General features: G+C 34.7%; 1 protein-coding gene across 1 annotated transcript in view; it reads right to left on the bottom strand.

Annotated features, from left to right (window-relative positions):
* Nucleotides 1-25,144, bottom strand: part of ptprn2 (protein tyrosine phosphatase receptor type N2) — a 321,077-nt gene that overhangs the window by 2,130 nt on the left and 293,803 nt on the right. Inside the window, exons 17-22 of the mRNA XM_088919449.1 lie at nucleotides 20,444-20,521; nucleotides 12,091-12,210; nucleotides 11,071-11,237; nucleotides 8,360-8,413; nucleotides 6,111-6,175; nucleotides 3,530-3,603 (exon numbers count right to left, since the gene is read on the bottom strand). Coding sequence (XP_088775575.1) covers nucleotides 3,530-3,603; nucleotides 6,111-6,175; nucleotides 8,360-8,413; nucleotides 11,071-11,237; nucleotides 12,091-12,210; nucleotides 20,444-20,521 — 558 coding nt within the window. The remainder of the gene's footprint in view (nucleotides 1-3,529; nucleotides 3,604-6,110; nucleotides 6,176-8,359; nucleotides 8,414-11,070; nucleotides 11,238-12,090; nucleotides 12,211-20,443; nucleotides 20,522-25,144) is intronic.

The following is a 25,144-nucleotide window of genomic DNA, read 5'->3' as shown; positions in this document are numbered from 1 at the left end:
TGATTAACTCGAGTAGAAAATAGTAGAGGACAAAAACATAGCTGTTTAAGTTCAATAGAAACATGCTTTGTAGTACTCTTTTTCACTGTGTAGACTACACACATTCGTGAAATTTGGTTAATTTCATCATAAAGTTAAGAACAATAATATTATTTTAATTGGGGTCATTGCAAAGAAATTATAGGCAATAGTATTAATATGATCATTTCATTATATAGGGTTTCTGTATTAAGTACTACCTAAATCTGTAGAATAAATATTTTGTGGAGGGTTACAGTGCATTACTGAATTATTTTATGCAGTAAAAATACACAGTTTGTATAGGGCACAAACATAAAATGTCTTGATAAAAACAATACGGTATGTATCTAAATAGTGAAATGAATATGGATGACTATTCATTTAAAGCCAGTGCTTGAAAATGTAATTCAGCTTTGATGTCCGGAACACCTGTTTCAGCCTTAGAAGGTCCAAAGTGAAATTAAAGCTCAACTCGAGAGCTTCCACTAGGGGGAGCCAAATCACAAGACCAGAGGACATACAATCAGCACGTTTGAAAATGTTACAACTTGTTTTAAATAAACTAAACACGGTATCTTATATATATAAAAAACATGTATCTATGGCTACAGTCTTGAAAACTGTTCTCATAAACCTTGACATATTTTCAGTACTTATTTTCAAGCTTCACTACTTACATCTACACTGTTGTAGGTGTTTGTACTGCTTACTTGTACACTGTTGGTCAAAAGCCAGATATGTTAGAATAAGAAGTTGCAGCATGTGAAATTCTGAACATGAGCAATTGAATTTAATTGTGACAACTTTGATTAATATTATTTAGTTTAGGTTGGGTAAGAAACATCCAAGCCTGTCATTTAGTCTTAAATTCACACTAATCAGAACATTCGAAAACCTGGTCAAGATGATAACATTGTGAATTTGTAGTAACCATCACCTTCACCAATCAAATATATCTGTATGGTGTTCATCATAATTAACAAAACCTGTTGCTCTCGGTCATTCATAAAGCTAAATGCTTTTGTACTTCAACATAATGATCTGTTAGTATTAATTGGTATCTTAAAATGGCTTAAAAAGGCTACAATTTCAAACTTCAACAGCACACAAAAAAAATGTACACAAACTTTAACATAGCACGGCATATCCTTGCTTCCTATTAAACACTGAAAAGCACTGTAGTCACTGACTCTTTACATTGTCTTACCACAAATTGGTTACTATGACTTTGTGTTTCACTGGACAAAATTAAAACAATCATTTATAAAAAGCAATTATTTCAAAGAACCCGATTTACTGAAACTGAGCAGGATAGAAAAGGAACCCCACCCTTCACCATTTTTTTCCTTTAGTATGTCAACATATTTTGCCTGTTTTTTCCATCAAAACCAGGGTGATGATTTGAACAGGCAGTCAATTAATTAATAGACACACTCATCAATGTAATGGACATAAAATGTCCTTGAAAAAGCTCACCCAAATCATCGTGAAGAGACAGATACAGTACATTCTCATAAATATGCACACAACATATATTTACTTATTACTGCACATTATGAATCATTAGCTTTGGCATCATTCACCACAAAAGTAAACAACTTTTAAGTACGTTATTTAAAAGCCACGTCTCAAAAGTCATACACGTCAGCCTTCTTGTGACATTTTTATTTTCCTTAGCCAATGAGATATTTCCCCATTCCTCCTCTGTTAGTTTTCAGAAAACTAAAAATTCAAATATACCCCTTTTTAAAAAAAAAACACCACCAGGCAAGACAGAGGCACAAATAAGTGCTGTAAAAAAATCAAATAAATAAACTTGGCTTTTTATTACTCCAGTATCAGGAACAATGCTTCTTGAATTATTTTTCTATAAATTATGGTTAATTAATTTCAGCTTTTGAATGCTACACGTTCTTTGAAAAAAATGGAGATTGTTTTCCTTATATTTGTGCGTTTTCTCAGTTCATAGGTATTTTATAAAAATACAAATCACTACTAAAAATATGTGTTTTTGAAGATGTATTTACACAATTGGAAAAATACATTTTTCTTAGTTGGTTAAGCCATAAACCAAACCATTGCTATGTTCACACATTTTTTAAATTAGAATTTTTAAGTATATAATAATCCTGTAGTAGCTACAGACATGATAGACTGTTCAGATTAGACAAATCAAGACATCAAGATATACTTAATTTATTTAACTATCCTCATGTAGAAGGACTTCTTTTTAAGTCATAAGGTCAGAATTCCTCAGTGAGAATGAGGAGTGAGCTGGTGAAACTTTAATTAATGAAGCACATTATACAATCTTTATTTAGATGAGAAAAAATCTGTGCTAGTGTTTTTCACAGAAGTGAATGACATTTGTGAAGTGACAGTGTCTAATTTTGCCCAAGGATTTGCTGTAATTGACATTTCGAAGCTGACTTTTAATGCACAGTCTTAAATTACTCTGAAAGCCTGTTATTCATCATTTGTATTCAGTGGCGAGAGTGCATGGTTTGTTTAAACCCATCAAAACAAATTCTCCGGAGAGCGTCTTGCTGGCATGTAATCAGATATTTTAAATTTGCCACGCGTCTGGATAAATGAATTAGGTACTTTAAAAAAGTGGCAAGGCAGTTAGGATGAGTCCATCCAGAAATCTGTTTTTACAGGACAAGTATATAAACAGAGGCCTATGCAACCTTTCTCCCTTGGAGCCTCAAACTCTGAATTTGTTCTGTGACTCACATCACTCAAATTTGTATGAAAACGTGCCCAAAACAAAGGATCTATGTACAACATCAAATCTTCTATTGTTAAAGAGCTTTAAATGTTACACAGAATTCTAGGGTGAAAAGCTACAGCATAAACTGACACATACTGTAAACAGCAATCCCTCTGAACCTAATTATGATGACTGCTTTCCAAGGAAGTATTGATGCATGGTTTTAGATTAAAAATAGATCATACATTACTTAATTATGTTGTGGCGGGTGTCTGTTATTGCAAAGTGAGGTATTAAAATGTGTATCAAATAATTGCTTTAAACTCACACTGCATTCCTAATGACTCTTGAACTGTTCCTTGTAGGGTATAAATGTGACTTTGCGGGGCTCCTGAGGTAAACAGTACAGAAATCCATAAACATCTTCTTTCAGGCACCATAGTGTGCCAAGTGAGAGTAATTTCTGTGTAAGGCACACATCTAGAGACAGGAAAAATACAGTTTTTGGAATTCAAAGCCTTGTAGTTTGTAATCCCTTTTAGAGATTCTTACAGTATCAAAACTGGGGGAATAATAACCGAATTTGATCATGGGTCCATCGCCTGCAAAATAGGCTCACCTTGGCACACACTTCAGAGACGAGGGTTCATTTAACACAGAGAACCCGTTCGCATTTTAAACCTGCATAGAAGTACAATTATGGTTTGTGGTGCCTATAAGTAGTGTTGCTGCATTTCTTCCCAGTCTACCCTTTAACAAATGCATTAGGATCCCCAGAGGAGTTCAGGACAGTACCTTTGTCTGGACCATGCCTGGTCTTTGGTCCCTCAAGTGTTCCAGGGTAGCTGCAATATCAATCTCTTTTGCACCTGCAAGAAACCACAAATTGGACGGAGTTCAAAGTACCAGTTAATCCAGCCTGCATCTGTCAATCTCCTGCTTACTCTGCTCCCTTTGGACCTGTGCGGCGATTGAAAATTATTACATTCACCCCCTCCACAGACTTTGGCAGGCAGCCGTAAATTGTATTTGGAGTCGGGAGTTTTTTTTTCAAAAAAAGGGAAATGATGTGTTTGTTTCACAGGAAGATGCAGACGTAATCCAAGACAAATGAGTGATGCATAAAAAATAAAATCAATGAACCGGGCTTTTTGCTGCTTCAGCTTCAGAAGCAATGCTCTGATCAGGGGATTCCCCTTTTTTTTGTGTAAAAGTCAGAGCCCTAGACATTGATGATATAAACAGGTTGAGCTCTTTCGGTCTGTGGGCAACCAGAGGTTTTTCAAATTCAAAGGCAAAGGCTTGCTGGAACTCCAGCTCACCCCAGTATAGATTTGTTCAGATGGCAGTGTTCCCAGTAACAGAAGCAGTGCTCTTAGCCCCGTGGAATGAAAAGCTGGCATGAACCCATGCTCCCTACTTAATGAACACTGGTATAACCATAAAGAAGCCTGCTATCTGGGTCTTGAACAAATTGGGTCTCAACTCCATGATCTCTTTGGCTATAGATGCTGGTTTAGGAGCCAAGTAAATCAAAGGCATCATGTTCTTAAAAAAGGAAAAAATAATAATCTTTAAAAAAGACATAAAAAGACTTTTTCTATGCAGACTGATGCATTTTAGCTTTTTAATGAGTTCCGTTTTTCCATGCAATCTTTATTTAAACACCCCTCACATTTAAGACGCAGAACGTATAAATCATTTGAGGAGCAACTCATGTTGATGACATCAATTAAAAAAAAATAAAGAGAACATTACATAAACTGAAATAGACTTCTGATGCCATTATCAAACATTCAAAATCGCAGTTTTAATCTTACATTTCATTTTGTTTTCTGAAGCCTATGCTTTTGTTGGAAAATCACATTATCTAGTAATGTGAACACCATGTTTGAACAACGGCAGCTAAATTAAGCATGCTGTGATAAATTCATGCACTGGTCTGTTTGATCAATTTTTTTTTCACCTTTAGACTGAATGACTTTAACAACCCAAGTGTTGTGGAGTTTCTAATAAACTAGACGTTGGAGGAGAACATAATGACTCATTTGAGATTCACTCGCAAAAATCTTTTCAAGGAAATACAAGAGAAAACCCGAGTCCTTAAAGACCTTTTGAAAGAGGAAAGCAGAGGCTGGTAATGCAGCTGGGCTCAGTCTGAAAGTACTCTTCCACTTTCATGTTAAGAAGTGTTGGACTCCAAAGTTAGGGACACTCTACAAAAAGGCCTCGGAAAAAAAAATGGCATTCTTGAGTAATTTACAATTCATTCTTCAAGCAAAAGGAAAGAGCGAGAACGATTTTGTGTCCAGGCTGCTGGCCCTTTGATCATGTTGATGAACACTGGAGCTGCAAACCTGGGCCTCAAACTTCTCAGGCCAGACAAAGAGGACCCAGGCCTAACAGGCTAGGCCGAGATTCCTGTCGGAACAAAACCTTTGGCTGCCTCACAGTGTGACAGCCTGGGAAAAGCCCCTCTCAGCAGGGTTAAGATGCCTACTTTGGCCTTTGATCTTTCATTAAGGCGAGAGCCGAAGCCCTGGTCAGGAGATTTCAAATAGTATACATAATAGGCAAAAGGGGAACAGGTCAAGAACAAATAAATGGGTTACCCATCCGGAGGGGGCCCTTTCATTGTTTCTTGGGCTAGTTTCACATGACTTATTTCGTATTATGCAACACTAAGCCCATACTTGGAATGGTATTTGACATTGCGTGGAACAATTGAGTCAATAAATGACATTTTTTACGTGATTCCTGCGCGATGAAGTCAAACTTCAGCTGTACAACTGGAACTACAGTTGTTGTTTTTAATTATTCCAAGATCAATTCGTGCTCCTGATTTTGAAGAGAACTTTTTTCATATCCACTGATTATCTCTGCCTCAATCTTCTCATTTAAAACCAAAAAAAACAAACAAACCACCTGTTACATGTTTTCAAAATCAGGAAATCAACGTAACACATTGAAAAAGGTAAGAGCTTTAAGATTGGGTAGTTTCCTTCCTTGCATTTACACATACATTACCCGCACATTTACCAAACCTTTCTTAAAATATTATAATTTATTTATAGCTCTATTTTATATGAGAATGTTCAGTTAGGCATTAATGTCACTGCAAAGTAATGCATTTAAAATCTTTGTGGTGCTGAAGTATTCATGGCTTTATTTGTTAGTACAGGAAATACATTTCTTAATGTTAATTTGTCTCCATACAGTATTTTTTCCACCCGTCATATTCATTGCACATTCACCTAAGGCTTCAGCCATCCTCTAATGCATCGCAGGGCCTGCTCCAGAAAATTGAGGCTTTAGTGTTGCCATAGTAACATCTCCACACAAGCGTTAAGAGAAAGAAAAGCCTTTCGACTCCCACCTTTGGCCATCTTATTGAGAACCATGTCAATCAGAATATACGTTCCACTTCTTCCAGAACCATCACTGTAAATAATGAGAGAAAAGCGCCATTAGCATGGCTAAAAAAGACACAAGCCTTTTATTCCCCCCAAGTTTTGTTGCACACAAGAGTATGTTTTTGTCTTAAATGAAAACAAATTGCTCATTTAGAATTTCAATATTATTGCTTGTTGTCAGAGGTTTCATGAGCAAACATAATGGGCTTGTTTGGTTAGAGTTCACTCCTAGAAGACGTTCAGTTGCTAACAGAAAGTGTGTCAATTCAATGGCTTCTTGAAAATCCAGAGCCAGCAGGGATGAGTCAGGATCCTTGTTTTGCTTTAGGTCATGTTTAGTTGACAATGATACTGTACCTCCCTGCAGATCTTGAAGGAACATTTGTAATCTGTGAATTATTTTCCAGGTAAAAGAGTTGACCTCCACTACTGATCTTATGGAAATGTCTAAAAAGTGCTGCATGCGCCATGCAGATATATAAAATACTAAAATAAATAATATTTCCACTTATCTGCACATATGTAAAAATCACTTGTATTAATGCATTTAATTTAAATCAATAAATGGTAGAATCTTAGGTTTGACTGTTTTCTAAAAAGAAACTCTGTCTAAATACTTGGATTTATTCCAGTTTTCTGCTCTCTCCACACTGTCTCCTGTAGATGACGTATTTTTAATACGATACTACAATATGGTTAATTAAATGAGTTTGTTTCAGGAAATGTGTTTCTGGAAATACAGAATTACAACTCTAATGAATTTTTCATTTAAAAATGAGGATGGTGGAAAGGGATCAACCATTAACCTGAATAAAAATGAAACCAAAGTTATGTTTTAAATAAGAGAATTGTACTTTTTTGTTCAACCAACAGCCAACTACAATATGCTGACATCCAGAACGATTTTTAAGTTTATGTTATGTTCTGACAGCCTCCAACTGTAAGGACAGAAAATGCAAGAAGCATTTACGAACCATGCTTTGCTAATCTTCCTGTGAATTGAGCTTTTGTGCCTCCAGGCATAAGGTAATATTCAATGTGAAGATGTCTCTCTAGGTGACAGCCGCTATGTCATACACAGGAATTCAATATCTTTGTTTCCCTATTGATTGTGATGCAGTATAATCAAAATGAACTTTCAAAGTTCCGTGATTTTTTATGCTTTGATTTCTCTTGAGTGCAAACAAAAAGCATAACAGCTATAAGCTTCCTTACTAGCTGTCTATGTACCTGCATTGCTCCTTGACAACACATGCGTTGTTTCTGCAAATACAGTACCATCCTCCAAGCTGTTTATCTGCTTTATCAGTGTTTAAACAGCCACCAAAAAAAAGAAATACAACTGCAGTCTGTGCAAATATGCCCAATGATATTATATGGCATCGCCTTCAAATACATATTTTATATGTACGATTGGAAATGGAAAAGTGGTGGCAAGAATTTTTCCTACCTGTGTTGTCGTTTTTATTATAGATTGATTCAAATACAAGTGATGGATATCGAGCCACTTAGTACAAGATTACAGTAACATCTGACATCCTGTTAAGATGTTTTTTTTTCTCTGATGCCCTGAACTGTCCTGGGGTGCTTACAATACAGCCATTGTATTATATGATATGACTTAAATGCCATGTGCTGTATAGCATTGCGATTTCTGACCAGTATCTCTTCTGTAATCCTTGATTTTGTCTTAAGCTATCCTTGGTAGGCCAGTGTCCTTGGAAAACCAAACAATTGCCTGTTTTTGCTTTGCTTTATGCCCTCCCACCAGTTCCAAAGTCCTATCATTTTCTACAGATATAAGGGGTCACCTTTAAAAGGAACAATGCCATAATGTACGGTATGTAGCCTTACCTTACTGTACACATATGTGTATACAGTATATAGAATTATATATAATAGGCCAAGCTACAAGACACCCATTTGTTTTAGTGTGCTCCAGTTTGTGCTTGGTCCTTTACTGTTCTCTAATGCCTTTGTTAATCCTACAAATCAAAAATGGTCATTATAATACTGTATGTGCATGGACATCACACATACTGTACAGTAGATGTCCAATCATTTCAATATATTTCATATACTGAAGAAGAGTGTGAGTAAAAACCAACGACAGTCATAGAAGATAAAATACAATTGATCTTCCGATTACATTAGATAACTTGGCTTCTATGCCTTTCAGGAAATGCTCGTAGGTGCCTTGGTAAATACTTGCCTGCAGTGGACTATTATTGGACAAGAACGGCCCCTGTAGCACTTGTTAACCTTTCTGCAACAAAACAGAAAAAAAACATATCATAAACATTAAGGTACTGCTTAGGAAATACTCAACCATGACTTAATTAGATTAAATATGTTTAAATTCCATTCATTTTACAGAACAATAGGTCTCCAACACTCACAATGACTACAATATCAGAGGTGTATACTGTATAATTACTTTAGTGCAAATACATTTAGTCAGGTCTAGAGCTTTTGTGCTGTAGTTAAATATTAATTTATATGTCACCATATATAGATTAGGATGTTGCATTTTGGTGCACCGAACATGCATTTGAAGAGAAAAATGACATTTGTTAATTAGTTAATCTATATTTTAAATAAAAATGCATAATAAAGCACAAAATAAAATTAGTACACACGTTAACTAGTAAACATAATGTGCCTTCCTAACAAGAGTAAAAAATATGTATCCCTTCCAATACCATGTTTTTAAATGGTGAGGCAAAAGTCACAACCTTCAGTGCTTAAACTCATTAATTAAACAGATCACATGACAGGAAAGACCCAACTGTAATAATGAGTTTTATTGAGTTGTAATAATGAATTAACTGGCAGTTGTTATGGAAATCTGGGTTTAATATTTTTAAGTGTGTTGTAAAAAAATAACATTGTGGAAAAAATAGGGTTAAGTTTTCTCTTGAAATCCCGATTATAATAGAATAGTTTGTGTCAAGCAATTATTAAGCAAAAATAAATCACAGGGACATCAATCTAACTGAAGTCCTGAATCTTTTTTTAAATACTAACCATAATAATTTCAGATTATGAAAAAAAATAGATATGAACACATAAATACCATCACCAAGATGATTTTCAAAATCTTTGTAACCTCTAATAATTTAAATGCATTTGCCATATGTGTATGATTACCAGGACAACTCAAATGTCCAAAAAGTACTACAGATGAAAATATTCATACCTTTTGCAATTAAAACAAAGAAACACATTGTAATTGTCTTAGATAGTCTAGCTCCAAAAAATATTAACTACAAATAAGACACCTGAATCTGCAGTTCATCTTTCCTCCATAAATAACAGCATCACAATTCACACCATGGGATATTGTGATCCTAACACATTAAGTTTTTTAAGGAATTTAAAATGAAGAAAGAAAACTAACACAATAACAAAAGAAGTAATTGCAAGGGAAAGTAATCATTGATACAAACCAGCTTTTAGTTCATTTTAAACATAGTGAAAAAAAGGGGTTTCATCATGCAAATTATTGGCAAGCAAAGGTCAAAGGTCGTTAGTGGCTGTAAAAAGGGGAGTTCCCACAAAAGTCCCTGCTGCAGAGTCACAGTTTCCAATGATCACTTTTGTGACTATGCAACTGGGCTCATATTACTAGCTGCAACATCACAAAAATGACACTGGCAACCGCTAATTAGCTGGCAAAAAAATAAGAGTATGTTCATTCGGAATGTGAGTCGTGTTAGTAAATACTGTGGCACACAGCGAGAAATTAGAGTGCAATTTATATTTTAAAAAGCCCTCACATGTAATACTAATTATCTTTTAGCTTTGTGATCTTTCTTTAAAGTGCAAATTTCCTCCCTCTAGGCTTAAGAAAATATTTAATTAGACATGTCAACGTGAGACGAACAAGCCTGTCTGGAACCATAACGTTTCTTCTAACAGGAGGAAAAGTGGAGTAAAAAATGTCAAATGGAACTAAGAGCTCAGGATTTTAAGATTTGTAAAAACTAGCTAGTGAGACAGTGCACTCTGTTTAATGCCTTTTTTATGTTCAAGTTCAGCACTGCCACAGCTTGAAAGTCATCAGATGGCCATCACAAGTATTGACATACTGTACAGTAGAAAACAACAACTGGAAAACGTCAAAGTTAGTTTGCGTTATCAAGTATAAATTACAACTATATGCCACTTATTAATTTACCTGTACTGATTTTTCATTTGAGTAATTATGCCAGCATGAGTGGCTGCAAAATGTGTCAGTATGATTTTAAGAGCCCCTTCCCCTGCACCTCATTCACATACTGTATCTATTCCCCCACAAAAGCTTTCTGCCATTGCTCTAATCGCAACAGCACCAGGAAGACAGACAACCACTGAAACTCCTTGATTCAAGGGCTTGTATCTTGGTTCAGTGTTTCACAAAATTAATATATTGCCTAGATATGTCTTTGGTTGCTTTTGGGTGTGGTCAACAAAATATCTTCCTTACCAGCTACTCCGTAGCTTGCTATATAATTTGGGAGACATTTCCGATCCTTAAGACTTTTCATTGTTTTGTCCTTATGCCATTTTTGAAAAACCACATAAGACATTGACAGGTGTCATACTGTTTTCCTTCACGGATGCTTTCGTAAAGGGACTTTTTGTTCCTAACTAGGCGATAATACAATTTCTTTCTTGTTGCATTTGAGCCATAAAGGCCAGTTAACCAAAGAGCAGTGTGGAGCTGTTTCTTATGTTATTATGGAGCTCTGTATTTATTATGATATAAATGGATTTAAAAAAACTTACAAACACACAAATATATGCCTTTTAAAACGACAAAACAAGAAGACCAAAGGAAAAAAAAAAGCTGGCAGAGGAATCAATTTAGATTAAAATGGTCAAAACCAAGTCACGTTAATAACATGAGACAGACCCTATAGAGGTTTGCTATGGGTGTACCTGCGGAAGTCCAGCAACGATCTGGTGGATTCTGGAACACTCTTGTTCATCCAGGTGAGGAAGTGGAACTGAGTCACGGTGCGCGTCTCATTCGTTTGCATGTTCTTCAAGTAGAAACTTCGCACTAAGAAGTCCTCACACCAAATGTGCTCTGATACCAGATTTACCTTCATCGAGAAAGAAAAAGCACAAGACATGGGTGTACGAAAAGCACAAACAAAAATGTTATGCCAGCAGAAATTCCGGACTTTGTTGGTCCATGCATGTTTAGAGACATGATTGCATTCAAAGAAATTCAATTTCAAATGACGGAGAGTATTTCTTTCTCTAAAAGGCTCGCAAACCTTTTAGGCACAATGGTCACATTGGCTCGTATTAGCAAAAGAGGTTAGGTTTGCAGAAAACATTTTTCTGTATTACTGTTTCTAAAATTACATTTTCTCTCTATCCAGTGTAATTAATAATAGTATTTACAGCTGCTTAAAATCCTTACGGATCCCTAATGCTTTTGGTTAAATGAGGAGGGTAAATCAGAAGAGATGGTTTTCAGATTGTTTTTTACTTTTGATTTTGAAGTGGAATTCTGAGTTCAGCTCACAAGAAAGATATAATCAATGGTAGTACGTGAGCAGCAGTACTGTATAGCCTGAGTAGGTAAAATTCCAGCTTTTGGTATGGATTTATTTTTTGAAATAGATAAATCAGCTCCAAGCAAAATTACAGTAAGACACTGAATCTTTAAATAAAACTATAGACTTTGAACAGACAGATACCGTTTATGACTTTGAGCCTTTTTTTTTGGCAGTTCGCAAAACACATTAATTGACCCCCTGCAATCACTTGGTAACACTGCAGGGTATTTCTAAACAAAATTAGTGTAAAGAAAGCAAAACACATAGGTTCCCCAACCAAGTTTCCCCAAATAATAACGTATGTCACCTCTTAATTATTTGTGAATTACATCTGAATTAACTAAATAAGTACAGGTTTTATCACAACATGTAGTTCTGTTTTTTTTACCTCATAAATATGGTAAAGGTTTGAACCCTCATCTGGCCAATAGTGGTAGCACTGTTTGACTCCATTTTCCGTGAGGGGTGTCAGCATGACAATAACAACGCAGCCGTTTTCCCACACCATCTGCAGACAAAGAGACAAGCTATGGTCACAATGTGACTGCCTAATTACTGTGTGACATGTATAAATACTGCACTCAGACACACAATTAAAATTCACTCCAGTCAGAGGCAAATTTTTCCTTTCCTATTATATGGTTTTATCATGCAGCTGCTCTTAAAGCATCGACAAAAAAGGGAGACAGGAAACGCAATTTGTTCGAAACGTATCCTCTTTAAGAACATCCTCACAATATACGTTGTTTTGTACCTCGAAACAGAAAAGAGCAAATTTATCATCTCTTTCATCTTTTGCGGGCAAAATTGAATCCCTTTGTTCAGCTGCACTACCTTTCTTAAAAAAGAACAATATGAAATTTGCAATCAGGCAGATTATGAATGGACTGCTTTATTAAAAGGCACATCTCGATTTTTTAATGCAGTGATACCAAAACATTTTTATTTCCATAATTTGCATTACCATTGCCTCGTCCCTAAATGATCATTTTAATTAGCAAGCCAACGTAGGTGGTGCAATTTTCATTGGTATTATACTCTATTCTGGGCCATTCTCATTATATCCCCCATCTTTTGTACAGTTTGTACTTTATTCTTCCTTTGTCAAAGTATCACAAGAATTAGCTTTTAGGAATACATCTTCTCTTTATACTCAGTAAGACACTCTGGTGGTGTAGAAAAAAACAATGCATCTTTTCTCTGGCTCTCAATATCTTTGGTGTATGGATTCTAAAAAGATCTTGTCTGTATCAGAAAATGCCCCCCATCCAACTTTTCTTCCTTTTTTCTAGCTTGACTACATTGGTTCATTTCATCTTATAACGATTTAATGTGCCTTTGGAAAGCTCAGAAGCCCTTTGAAGCCATTACAAAAATGAGGGAAAACACTGGTTTTATGAGAGCAATAAAACACAATGGTCTTGACTATAAACTAATCATGTAGCTCTCAATTTCAACCCAAGAGAAACATTACACAGCCTACTCATTTAGAGATAGAATGATGAGAGAGGAGGTGTGTCTGGTATTAAGAATGCAATGAGTTTTCTAGCAGCTTATTTTTATGGCCTATCAGCATGAATAAAATGTAAACGACAAACATACTTAAAATGATCATTAATATTAATATTATTTTAGTTGCCAATTAATTTAGATGCCTTAAGACAAAAAATCTACAGATAAAAATTTACAAACGGAGCTCTAGTGCAAAATAGCATTAAAGCCATAGTTGAATCATACAATTAATGTTTAGCAGAAATATAGAAATAAATGAAATAAGTTTACTTTGGCAACATTATTAGAAGTAAACTAGCAAATGAATAAAACAATATCCGGGGACCCTGGGGATAGGATGTTATTAGTTCTTTAATATTATACTACTATAGAAACAGAATTAAAACTAATGTGAATATATATATATATGCATCAGAATGAAAAAGCTCTAAAGGTTAATAATAGAAAAGGCTTTGAAGATGCATTTGTAAAGTATTGGTCTTTCTTCATCTTAACTCGGTTTTAGAAGCACGTTTAGCCCAGTGCTGATTGGCTTTTTCAATGAGCTAGGAAAAAAAAAAGCATGAGGAGAATTCAAGTAATCACCATGCAGGCCAAGTGAAAAGCCCCAATGTGCTGAGAGACAGGAGGAGATTAAGGACACTCTTTCAAAAGTGCAGCAGCAGCCCAGTAGGGATTAGATTGTGAACAAATTTAAAGAGTGGCCTTGTCCCTGTTACATTGTTTGCGTGTTTTGCAAATTATTCTCCGAATCTAGTATGGTACCTCAGAAATGATACTGAGCTCAAGGCTAATGCATATTCCAGTTACATGAGCAATCTGTAGTCTAATGTCTAAAAAGCCTAGAGCAAACATGAGCTATCTCACTGTGAATAAAAGAGCTTCAAAAACAGGGGGGGGAGGTAAAAAAATATTTTTTTGACACATCATTTGAACAAATTGTCCACAGAAACATTTAAAACAAATTGTTAAATTATGAATATGTGAATGTAAACCTGTCTTATTTTTGATGTAGCACAGATGTGACAATCAGTCAGTATAGCAAAGAGGTCATCATTTTTTCCCCTAAATTAACCAGTATTTAAGGGGGTACATGCAACCTAAAATCATTTAAAGAAATAATAGAAGAACAAAATGTAGAACTTCAGAATTTCAGAATTATAGCTATAATTCAATCTGTTATCCAAAACAGAGGCAGAAGAACAAAAGCCTTCAGGCACATCACATTACAAACACCATAAAAACAAGTCTTATTTTGTTTTATTAGAATATTTTAAATAGTACTGAAATAGAGGAAATGTTATTCCCTCTTCATATACATTCATATGTATGTAGTAACATAAACAATTACTGATATATGGTATGTTAATGACATTCAAATATAGATACATAAGGTGTGTACCATTTTCATTTTTATTTCTGTTATGTATGTTTTATTATTAAAGTTGAGCTAATATGAACTGTGAGTCAAATTCAGTGTGTATAACTTTACATTTTTGAGAATACATTTCTTCCTTTACAACGACAGTATTTGCTCTTGTTCTCTCTAGTTTGCTCTAGTTTTCCTAAGAAAAATCTGAAGTCCAATGAATTAAAGTGCTATTAACCAAGGCCTGAACATTATTATTTCGCTCAGAAATGTTGATTGCCATGTATGGATGCTTTGACATTACATTTCAGTAAATACACATACTGTATATTTGTAAAAACCATAGATTAATTGATAACCATGATGCTTAACTAGGTTTGCAGCATAGACAACAAAACAGAAACTGTCCTACAAGTTCTTGCTCCACATTTTAAAAAACAATTATTTGATTATTTTTATCATGAAGCGGTTCTGGGTGGTTTTACGTAAAAGGTACAATATTAAAGTAACATGATCATTTTTAGCTTATTCCCACTTGCATTACGAACTTCAGATTACACCCATCATTTTGCACAAGCATTTTCAACTGTCGAAAATGCCTCGTGAATGTACTCCTTCAAAATACGAGCAGGCCTGAGTCAGTTCAGTTTCTGATTCTGCTCGGACAAATCTTAATTTCCAAACAGGCAACTGCTTCCAATGTCAGCTACAGTAACAGAAAGCAGCCATTCTTAATTGTGCAAGATGGTCACTTCAGTTTTAACAAGATGCAGGGAGTGGAATCCTTGAACAAGATTCAGGTCTTAGGAACCCCCAATTCCACATTAGATGGTAAAAAGAAATTATTGTGGCCACCTGACTTGCATAATTTTTACAAATGTAAACTGAATGAAGGCTTCACAAAATGTTTAAATGTTGTCATTAAAGATATCATTTGCATGTGATGTTGCTGTCATTGACACACTCAAGAACCAAAGTGAAGCACTCCTAAATAGAATATATAAAGTCTTGACATAAACTGAAATAAAACTTCCCTATGATAAAACATGAAAGAACATGGTGTTTCATCTGAATAAAGACAAGTAAATAGAAGGCATCAAGACTCAAGTTCAAAGCTTTACAAGTACCATATCATTGTAAGGCTAAAGCAACTTCATTAAAGAAATGAGTAATCCGAATGCCATCAAAAGACTCCATTCCAATTAAATACAGACCGATATCTGTATTCACAGTACTTTGTAAAATGCACAGAATCTGGATAGATAAGGGAAGAACATTATTCCACCTAGTTAATTTACTGATGCTTTATTAAAATAAGGCAATGCTTATGAAGAAAAAAATCTATGAATATATGAATAAGATTTAGACGACTTCTTCCTCTATACAGTATGCCACATTATCCGGTACAAAAGGTATAGTTTGGTTGTATGAAAAGTTAATAATAATAAACGTCTGTTAAAGGGATGCATTCATATTAGAAAATTAGCATCTACTAATACTGGAAATGGGCTGTAGTACTGTAGGTACCAGTTTAAAATTAGCAACAATTAATAACTAACCATGATTTGCCTGGGCATTGTACTTCAGACCACAAAACATTTTAGACATGGAGAAGATTAGACGGGAAGAAATTACAGGTATAGAAAACAATGTAATATTTCATGGACTTAAATTATCATTGTAAACTGGTGAGGCAGGCGTGGGTTGGTGATGGTATTGCTATAGTTGAATAATTAATTAAGGAATAATCATATGCATTTTTATCATGACCATGTTGATTTAAGAGTGTTTCATTTTATGATCACGACAATTTGTGTCACAGTTTCCATCCAATATATTTCAATGAGAATTCCTTAAAAAAACATTCCAAAAATCAAAAAATGAAATACACACGTAAAAGGAAATACATGTAATGCAGTAATTCTTAACAATTATCATTAGAAGCTAGCAGATTCAAAGTTTAAAGTTACACCATGACACCATGAGAGTCTTCTTAACCTGAACTGCCATTTTTTGGTTTCTGTAAGTCCACAGAAAAGAGACAATGTGAAAAATTAATTAAACATCAATTTGTGAAATGACCAGCTTGTATCAGAAAAAATGGGAATGAAACTGCAAATGAAAATTCTATACAGGCAGAAACCTTAACCTACTTGCAATGACAGGATAATATAGCCTAGTGTTTACTGTTTACCAGATACAGTCTACAGGACCATTAAATCTTAATTGAATCATTTTTGCATGGGCCTTCATTGCAAGCTTTAAGTGAAGCTTCATATTTAAATAAAGAGATGTGCAGTATGAAGAAAAGTGCAGTACCAACCCTTGCTAGTTTATGTAAATTACGCCATTTTTAAAGAACTCGGCAAAAAGACCTGGAAAGGGATTATTTTCAGTATGGTTTTAATGTGAATGACAGTATTGTATGTGTACAAATTACACAATTACATTAAAAATGACACAATTACATAATCTATTCGCCTACATTTGGTATTTTTCAGCAAGCCCACCTCTTGGCTTAAGTTTATTTAATTGTCTTAAAATATTATTGACAGATTGCTACTATGAGTCACTCAATCACTTTAAACACACTGTCACTGCATTTATCTACACATATTTAATGAGTTTATTTAACACAAGTTTCATAGCCCCATGGAAAAAATAACTCTAGAATCCCGAAATGTGAAGGGACTTAATCACAAAGCTAATATATTGCAGATTTATGTGGTAATTTTAAAATATAGGCTTCTGTGTTTTATATGGTACAATACAGATGAGAGAGAATACAAGGTATTTTAATGGATTAATTCCTTACTGTCTGCTAAAGAAGGAAAACAGCTTTGGAAATTGTTTTTTGTATATATTTACTGCCTGTATTTTTTATTCAAATACATTGAGAATAAGCAAGCAAATAAATTGTAATAACACATCCTCCAATCCATTTAGTGGGTTACTTCTGTCACACGCAATATATTATTCTACAGTACTACTGTATAGCAGAATACAGTACATTCAAGTGCTCTGTAGAGTCCTGTGTCAACCAGAATTTCTTAAACAACAGATTCACATTTTATACGTCTAGGAAGAGTGATTCTATTGTTGTCTTTTCTTTTCTGCCTCAGATGGAAAAAATAACATTTGTGACAGAGTACACACATAAATAAATACACACTATAGGATTAAAATAAAAAAAAATCCAAACTGAATTAGGACTGTAGCATGAATTAAAAACATCTTCTGTGAATTTGTTAATGTATAAAAGAGATAACTCATGCAGATAAAGTAAAGATGCATGGGCAGCAATTCATGTCCTTATACATCCATTTTCTATTTTAAAAACAGTACACAAAATTTGAGTTTGGCATTTTTTTGGTTTGCAGAGAGCAGATGGTAGATTACAGTTTCTGACAGATAACAGGAATCAGAGGTATTACTCTGCATGGTGCTAAAGTTATTGGTTACAGACTCCATGCAACTCTGCAATGGTATTTAAAGTCATCTCCCAAATGAAATTGTGTCTACAACTGTTTCATTGTGCTGTTATTATTGTACAATGTTGGGACTTCTGCTCGACAAATTACAGGTGGAGTTTTGATTGCTTAAAACATTGCTGTTACATGAAATATGATTCAAGAATGGATTTGTAGCAAGGTGCCATATGTACATATATCTCTTAGAAGACTTCAATTCATTGTCACAAGCATCCTTAGAATTCTTTCTTGTTAGAACTGACCAGACAAAGCACTGTTTATATTCCATGGTTCTAATATGATTGATAGCACATTATACCATATGTATTGTGCATGTGTTCAAGTTTCTAATGTCTGAATTAACTTTTCTGTATTGAGGGCTTAACTTGCAACACATAATGTATCTGCATGGCACTTTATATAAGATCACAATTACCCTTATTTATTGTGTGCCTTACAAGAGCAGGTAAGGGGTCGTGTTTATATGTATTATTAAAGACTGGTATTAAATGTTTTACTGTAATGATCTGTTTTGCGTTGCTCATGAAGGTGAACTTTAAGAAACTGGGGGGTTTCTTTACATAGCATCAGCTCAGAATGGCTGCAACAGAACTGAGTCCAGGAGCAACTCTCGACTGGTTGAGTGCAAGTCCCTGAGAAGCTTGTCCTGTGGCAGGTCGGAGGCCTCACAACACTGACCCATGGTACCATTGTGCACTTTGTTTAAAGGACGCGGGCATACAAAAGTCTTATCATCCAATAGTAAAGCAGCTCTCCCTGGGCCTGGGTTTGTGCAGGAATGGAATCTCTTAAGAGATTTTTTAAAATTAGTGGGTTTATTAATATAAGCTTAATGAACATAATGCTGTGCCAATAATACTCGGCCTTGAACATGAATCTGTACAGACAACTGAGAAGAAAACTGTTTTTTTTTTCAGTGTCAGATTTGCTGCACCACAATCAAGGAAAAACTGAAAAGCCAGCAAGTTTTGCGGTACTGTATATCACTCAAGTTCAACTGCTACTTCATTTTATTAAATATTTTATCTGCCTTTGTAAAGAAGCCTTTCTAATTCCTAGAGAAATTATTTTGCCTTCATGCCTTACCTTTGTATTACACTATACTGTTTTCATATCAGCAAAGGCAATCTTTATCGTATTCTTAGTCTGAGAATTTGTATTTACAAAAGTTTAAAAACTTCAGCTTCACTGATAAAATGATATGTAAAAAATAATATTTAATATGAAATTATAATTTATTTCAGAAATATTGATGTTCACTTCAACGTTATGTTCACTACCTTCAATTCTGAATAATTGTGCAATGGTAAACATTTTAAATAAAAAAATGTCACATTTTCCACGTATTCTTTTACTTCCACATTTCTTTTACTTCTCTCAGCTTCTAAGAAAAATAAAGCCCATTGCTTACATTAGAATTAATTTGAAATAAGAAACACTGAGCACTGTTCTCTTTTCAGTTAGCTGTCAGAATTCATGACCTGATCACTGTGTTTGGATAATTCCAACACACTGGAAAAGCAATAATCCTCTTACAGTACATCCCCATACAGAGAAATCAGAATATGAGGACTGAGCTCCAATATGGATCTGCTAAATCTATTCACTCTATTTAAAAATTAATTGAGGTTTATAAAATGAATCTTCAGCAGGTGAAGATGAGAATAGACACCTAATGTTTTATACACATACTGATTATTCTGCTTGAACCATGTACACAAATTTTAATTAATTGTTAATAATCAGGCATTCAGCTCTGTCTTAGCGGCTGTGGAAAAGAAGTAAGACCACACAGAAAAGAAAAAAAACATCCATAAAACAATGCATATATAAAAATAAAAGACTCTAAAATCATGTTACCAAATGTATTGAAATACAGGTTAAATATCACAGAAACGTCCAGCAAACCTTAACCATATCTGTGTTCTGCCAAACAAATGAGAAAGCAAACAAACATAAAACTATATTACAACAATGTGCAGATTTATTCCTAATTTACAGTTTATGCTACACTGAAGTTCTGGTCAAACAGGAGCTCTCAAAGTCCTAACCTTCCAATGGTGCTCTTTATAAACATTCTAGACTTATTTGTGATATACAGTACTACATCATTGTGTATATATATGATACTGACAAATGGCTTTTCAAGTAGATTTTCAGTGTGATGAGTTACTTGTTTAAAGAGGATTCCAAGAAAATAAAAATCAGTAGTTTAATCGAAAAATCAGTAGTTTAAGTGTGGATTCCCAGTACTTGAACTGCTGCACTTTGAGGAAGAACCTTAATTAGGGGATTTATTTTGTAAACATAATACCAAGGACAAAATTAATTCCGTTTATGAATAATAATTAGAGCTGCCTGTATGTTACCTGCCAAAAGTCTGCAACAGTAGCCGGCAGTGGACCTTGTGTGGCGATATAGGCAGGGTTCCGCGGGTCGTGGTCCATCTGGACAGAGATAAATGAAGAGAGATGGGGTTAGCAGATTGCTTTCACTGTGATTGATTACACAAGGTCTGAATAATCAGTGGCTAAATCAGTTAACTGCAATGTAAAGGCCTTGTAAAAGTCTGATAAGCTAGACCTTCACCCAGAATCAGACAAACAGCCTTCAGATCCCGTTTATGACACCAGCAAAGCGTATGAATTTAATGACCATAAGCAAGTCTTTTCTAAAATCTTCAACATGCAGTCCAGTCAGTGGGTGTTAAGCGTGTAGCTGGGAAGCTGTGAAAGAGAATAGGCAAAGGAAACTTCTGAGCAGTACTGTTTTGCTTCCAACAAAGAAAATTCGATTTCCACTCTCCATGTTTGTTGTTTTTCAGAAGGAGTCCACCTATTATCCTAATTTGTTTCATTTTTTATTGTGATTTTTAACTGGCTAAATCAACTCAAAATTCCAGCCTGCTGGAGAAGGCTGTAAAGGTGCTACTCGGAGAAAATGAAAATTAAAGCAGACTCTCTCTAGACAAAGTCAGTGTCAATAGACCTTCCTTCATGGGGCTTCACTCGAGATAACACTAAATGGTAAATCTTTATTTGCTATAGTACAGTCCAGCTAAGTTCTCCCCTTTCTTTCACGCAGCAGTCAAGATTTTTTTTTCCTTTCACGCAACTGTACTGTAGATTCAAATATATGACAGGGAATGGAAGGATCTTGATTTGTCCACTTTGTCCATGCACATGTACTGTAAATGGGCCTTATAACATATTTATTATTTTGTAAAAAAATTTGCCGTACATCACTGTTGTCACCAAATAATCATATTTAACTGATTTGTAAATAATCTGAATGAATCTACAGAATACTTATTCTACTAATTACAACTCCAGTTGTAAAATGCCAACTGTAAACAATTGAAAATTTTTTTAAACAGTGATTTATTCACTCAGGGGCCTAGAATAAAATGAAACTCTTTTCAGCACTTGTGTTACTGTTTTATTGCTGAGGAATTATTGTGTTCATTGAACTAAAACAGAATCCTTGAAATAACTGACTTGAAATACCGGTTTCACTGTGTGAGAAGTGTTTAAATAACAAGCACGTTTAGTGTATCTACCATTTTTTTGTGCATAAATCCTTTTCACAGCACAATAAACCTTTGATTTGGCCTAGGATTAAATCTGCTTATTAAAATACGGCATTCCCAGCATTGTAGTAGCTGTATGATTACAAAATGGATTCAGTTTGGTAAGACATTTCACATTTTAGAATGTTAACTTCCTTAAATGATCTCAATCTGATGATGATTTTTTTAAAAAGTCTTAAAAACACTGGAAAGGAAATGTCTTCCAAACCCCCTCCGCATGCAAAGGCAGTTTCTTCATTGGTGTTAATAATCTGAGGAATATTCTTTGATAAAAAGGAAAGCAATAACAGTGAGATAGAGAGAATGGTTTTGTGTCCATAAAGGTATAAAGAAATTCATCATTAAACTCTTCATAAAAGCTTACTTTGAACTTTTTGTTTTGTAAGCGTGAATAAATGGAATGTACTTAATCAGTGCCTGATCAGTCTTATTTTTGAAAGCAACACAGTTGCTAGGAAAATGGAATGTGTACTGAATTCTGCTTGGGACAGAAGGGGTTATAAAATAGAAAAGATGAGGTCTGCAGTGTTATGGCATTCTGTGTCCACCAAAAAACACCCTTTTTCCTCTTGTGCAAAACCATTCCTCAATATTTCTAACTAAAGTAAGCCTTGAAAATGAATTCTCATTGCCTATCATGCACATTCATTGATTAGCAAAAGGACTGCATGAAGAATTAATAGAGGGGTATCTCGGAGAATAAAAAAATCGATACCATGATGGGCAATATTGATGGGTTAACAAGTTCTTCACGGACAACTGTCAATTACCTCTAAAAATCTTACTCCACTCTGTGAAGGGAGAATGGGCAACTTCAATCTCTGCAGATTACACCAGTGACAAGAAAATGATATTTTTAGTAGTGAACCTGGAAGCAGCAGATGGAACAGACAGATATCATTGTGTTTAGATTGTTTCTAAATTCGAAACAATCATTTGTTTGTAACCACTGAAACACTTTGGAACAGGTTGACTGTGGGCTCTAGGGTGCTTTGCAGTGCCTTTCCTGGTGAATTGCTGTTGTCAAGCAGATGACTGGAAAAAATGCCATAGACCACATACAAACATCAAATAGAGCACAAAGCAAAGCGTTTTCTTATAATAATCTGGCATTTCAGTCAAATATTACATAATAACTAGTTTATAGTAGTTTTAGAGGACGTGGCACTAAATATTGAAATTTGAACAAACATGGCAATGAAACCGCTGTAGATCTAAAGCTATTATCTAATGTAGTATTTTGGCTATTATGTGAAGAGAAAAAAGCTTGTTCCTTGTTAAGAATTTAAATCATTGTCTTAATATAATTAATAAAGAGTTTAAAACATCAATCATGTACTCTTCAAGCACACCAGGAGTGTTAAATGAAGGGAATCCATGCCTTTATTGGAAACTGAAAATGGAAAACGTTGAGGCTGTAAATTGAAAGCCCTGCCTATCAAGAACCAGCAGCTGGTTGCAAGATTTCGAGGCAGTGAACCTGTGAAGGCTTGCCTTGGGTTAATGCAGCGCTCTATCATCCTGCCAGATTTACAAAAGCATGTGAAAATCTTACAGTCATCAATTCATCTCCCCCTTTCTCTTCCTCCACACTATTGCAGCCAGGATGATGCTTGTGAACATGGCGTGCTCCATTGGTGAAAGTGTACCACAAATGACACAATAAGTGAGTGACATTCATACCTATTATGCCGTTAATGGATGCTGTTGCACAGAAAACATAATTATTGGATAGGCCAATTTAGCTCAGAGCAATTATAGAAAAGACAGATAAATCCATGACTTGCCCACTTGAAATTGTCTTTAATAGTTTTCTCTTCCATTATGACTTGAAATAATAAAAATGCTTAAATTAACTGTGGCTTACACAGAAGATTAGACCTTTAACTACGATTTAATTACTTGTGTGGAAATTTACAGTACCACCGTGTCAAATGTAAATGAACGTAACTGCAGTATATATAAAGATCGACATACACAGAGTATTTTCTATTTATCTTTTCTTTCTTTTAAAAAAAGTAGATTTGTGGTAATTATATTGCCACATATTTAGTGCTACAGATGAATGCAGATCAATCCCTCTTCATGCCAGTTTTTAAACCAGAGTTACCACATCATCCCATATCTTTCATATATAATCATCCCAATATCTACAGGCTGATGAACACAAGACATCTAACTTTAAGAAAAGAGTATTTATCGTTTTCTGTACATGAACATTCACATGAACATTGGATATGAACATTTACAATTGTATGTTCAGAGCTGATATTACTAGTCACCCAAGAACTTATATCGAAACATATCAAAAGAAAATGTGTCAGTACTTTGTTCAATGTATTCACAACACGGTAACAAAGTTCAAGCTGAATGGGTACTATAAAATTTCAACCAAAATTCAACCATGCTTTTTAAAGAATTTACCCTTTATAAGAATAATATTTTATTTTGAAAAAATATTTTGGAAAAAAAGTATTAAAATAAAACTATATCTAAGAGGGAACCTTTTTCAGGTGTATTTCAATGTAGCAACAAAACCTTTAACAACATTATACTGTTTAAATTTTAATACATAGCACATTATGCAGGTTTGTAAGGTATGCAGTTTGTTTAATCAACAAGAAAAAGAAATGCAAATAATGAATGTTAAGCTCTAATGTCTGCAGGATTTGTTTTAATGTAAGAGGCAAGGATGTGTGATTAAAATTAAATTGAGAATTTTTTTCAGACACATCAACTGTAATAACAGTTTTGAATGCTCTATCCTTGATCTTGGAGCAATTATAAAAAATATGAATAAAGAAATTATTTAAAACCTGGTGATGTATCCGTCTTTTACTTTATAGTAAGACAGTTGTGTGTCAAGGTTAAACAATTAATTCCTTCATCCTGTATACTGTAAAAATAAATATACCTTCATATTAATAAAATATTAATTATTTCATATTCAAAGAGGTGCTCCATTGCTTTGTAAGGGATCGGTAATGTCTGTATTTCTCACTTGTCGCAATTTTCTAGCACAACCTAATTATAAATGTGAACTAGACTCAACTAGAATGAAACAAACTGCCACTGTGACCTCTGTGCCCTTAAAAATGCGACTTTTTACACTTTGAAGGGAAGAGTTAAGAAGCTGCCTCCTTCCTGCATGTTGCATCAGCCGTTTTGAGGGTGTAGGGCTTAAGTAAAAAGGTTTATAGTTCAAGTTATCAGGTCTGCTGTTGTATTGCTCTATTTCACCCAGTCCAAGTTACTTAGCCTCCTTTCACTATGTCCTAAAATGCAGCTGTGCAATGGCTGATGCTTAGTTTGTCCTCTGGCTTCCCCACGTGACCTCTCAGAGGTCTGGTAAATTATTACACTTAACATTGCAATTTGCATCTTGCATCAAGCCATACGATGTGCAGTCTAACCAGGGGTGTTTTATTCTTAAATTTGAGAAAGTACGTGGTACAACGTTGCATTTCCATTTGGCAAAAGC

Source organism: Atractosteus spatula, chromosome 6 (assembly GCF_055471065.1).
Source record: "Atractosteus spatula isolate fAtrSpa1 chromosome 6, fAtrSpa1.hap1, whole genome shotgun sequence".
Lineage (NCBI taxonomy): Eukaryota > Metazoa > Chordata > Actinopteri > Semionotiformes > Lepisosteidae > Atractosteus > Atractosteus spatula.
This window is presented reverse-complemented; position numbering and strand designations above follow the sequence as displayed.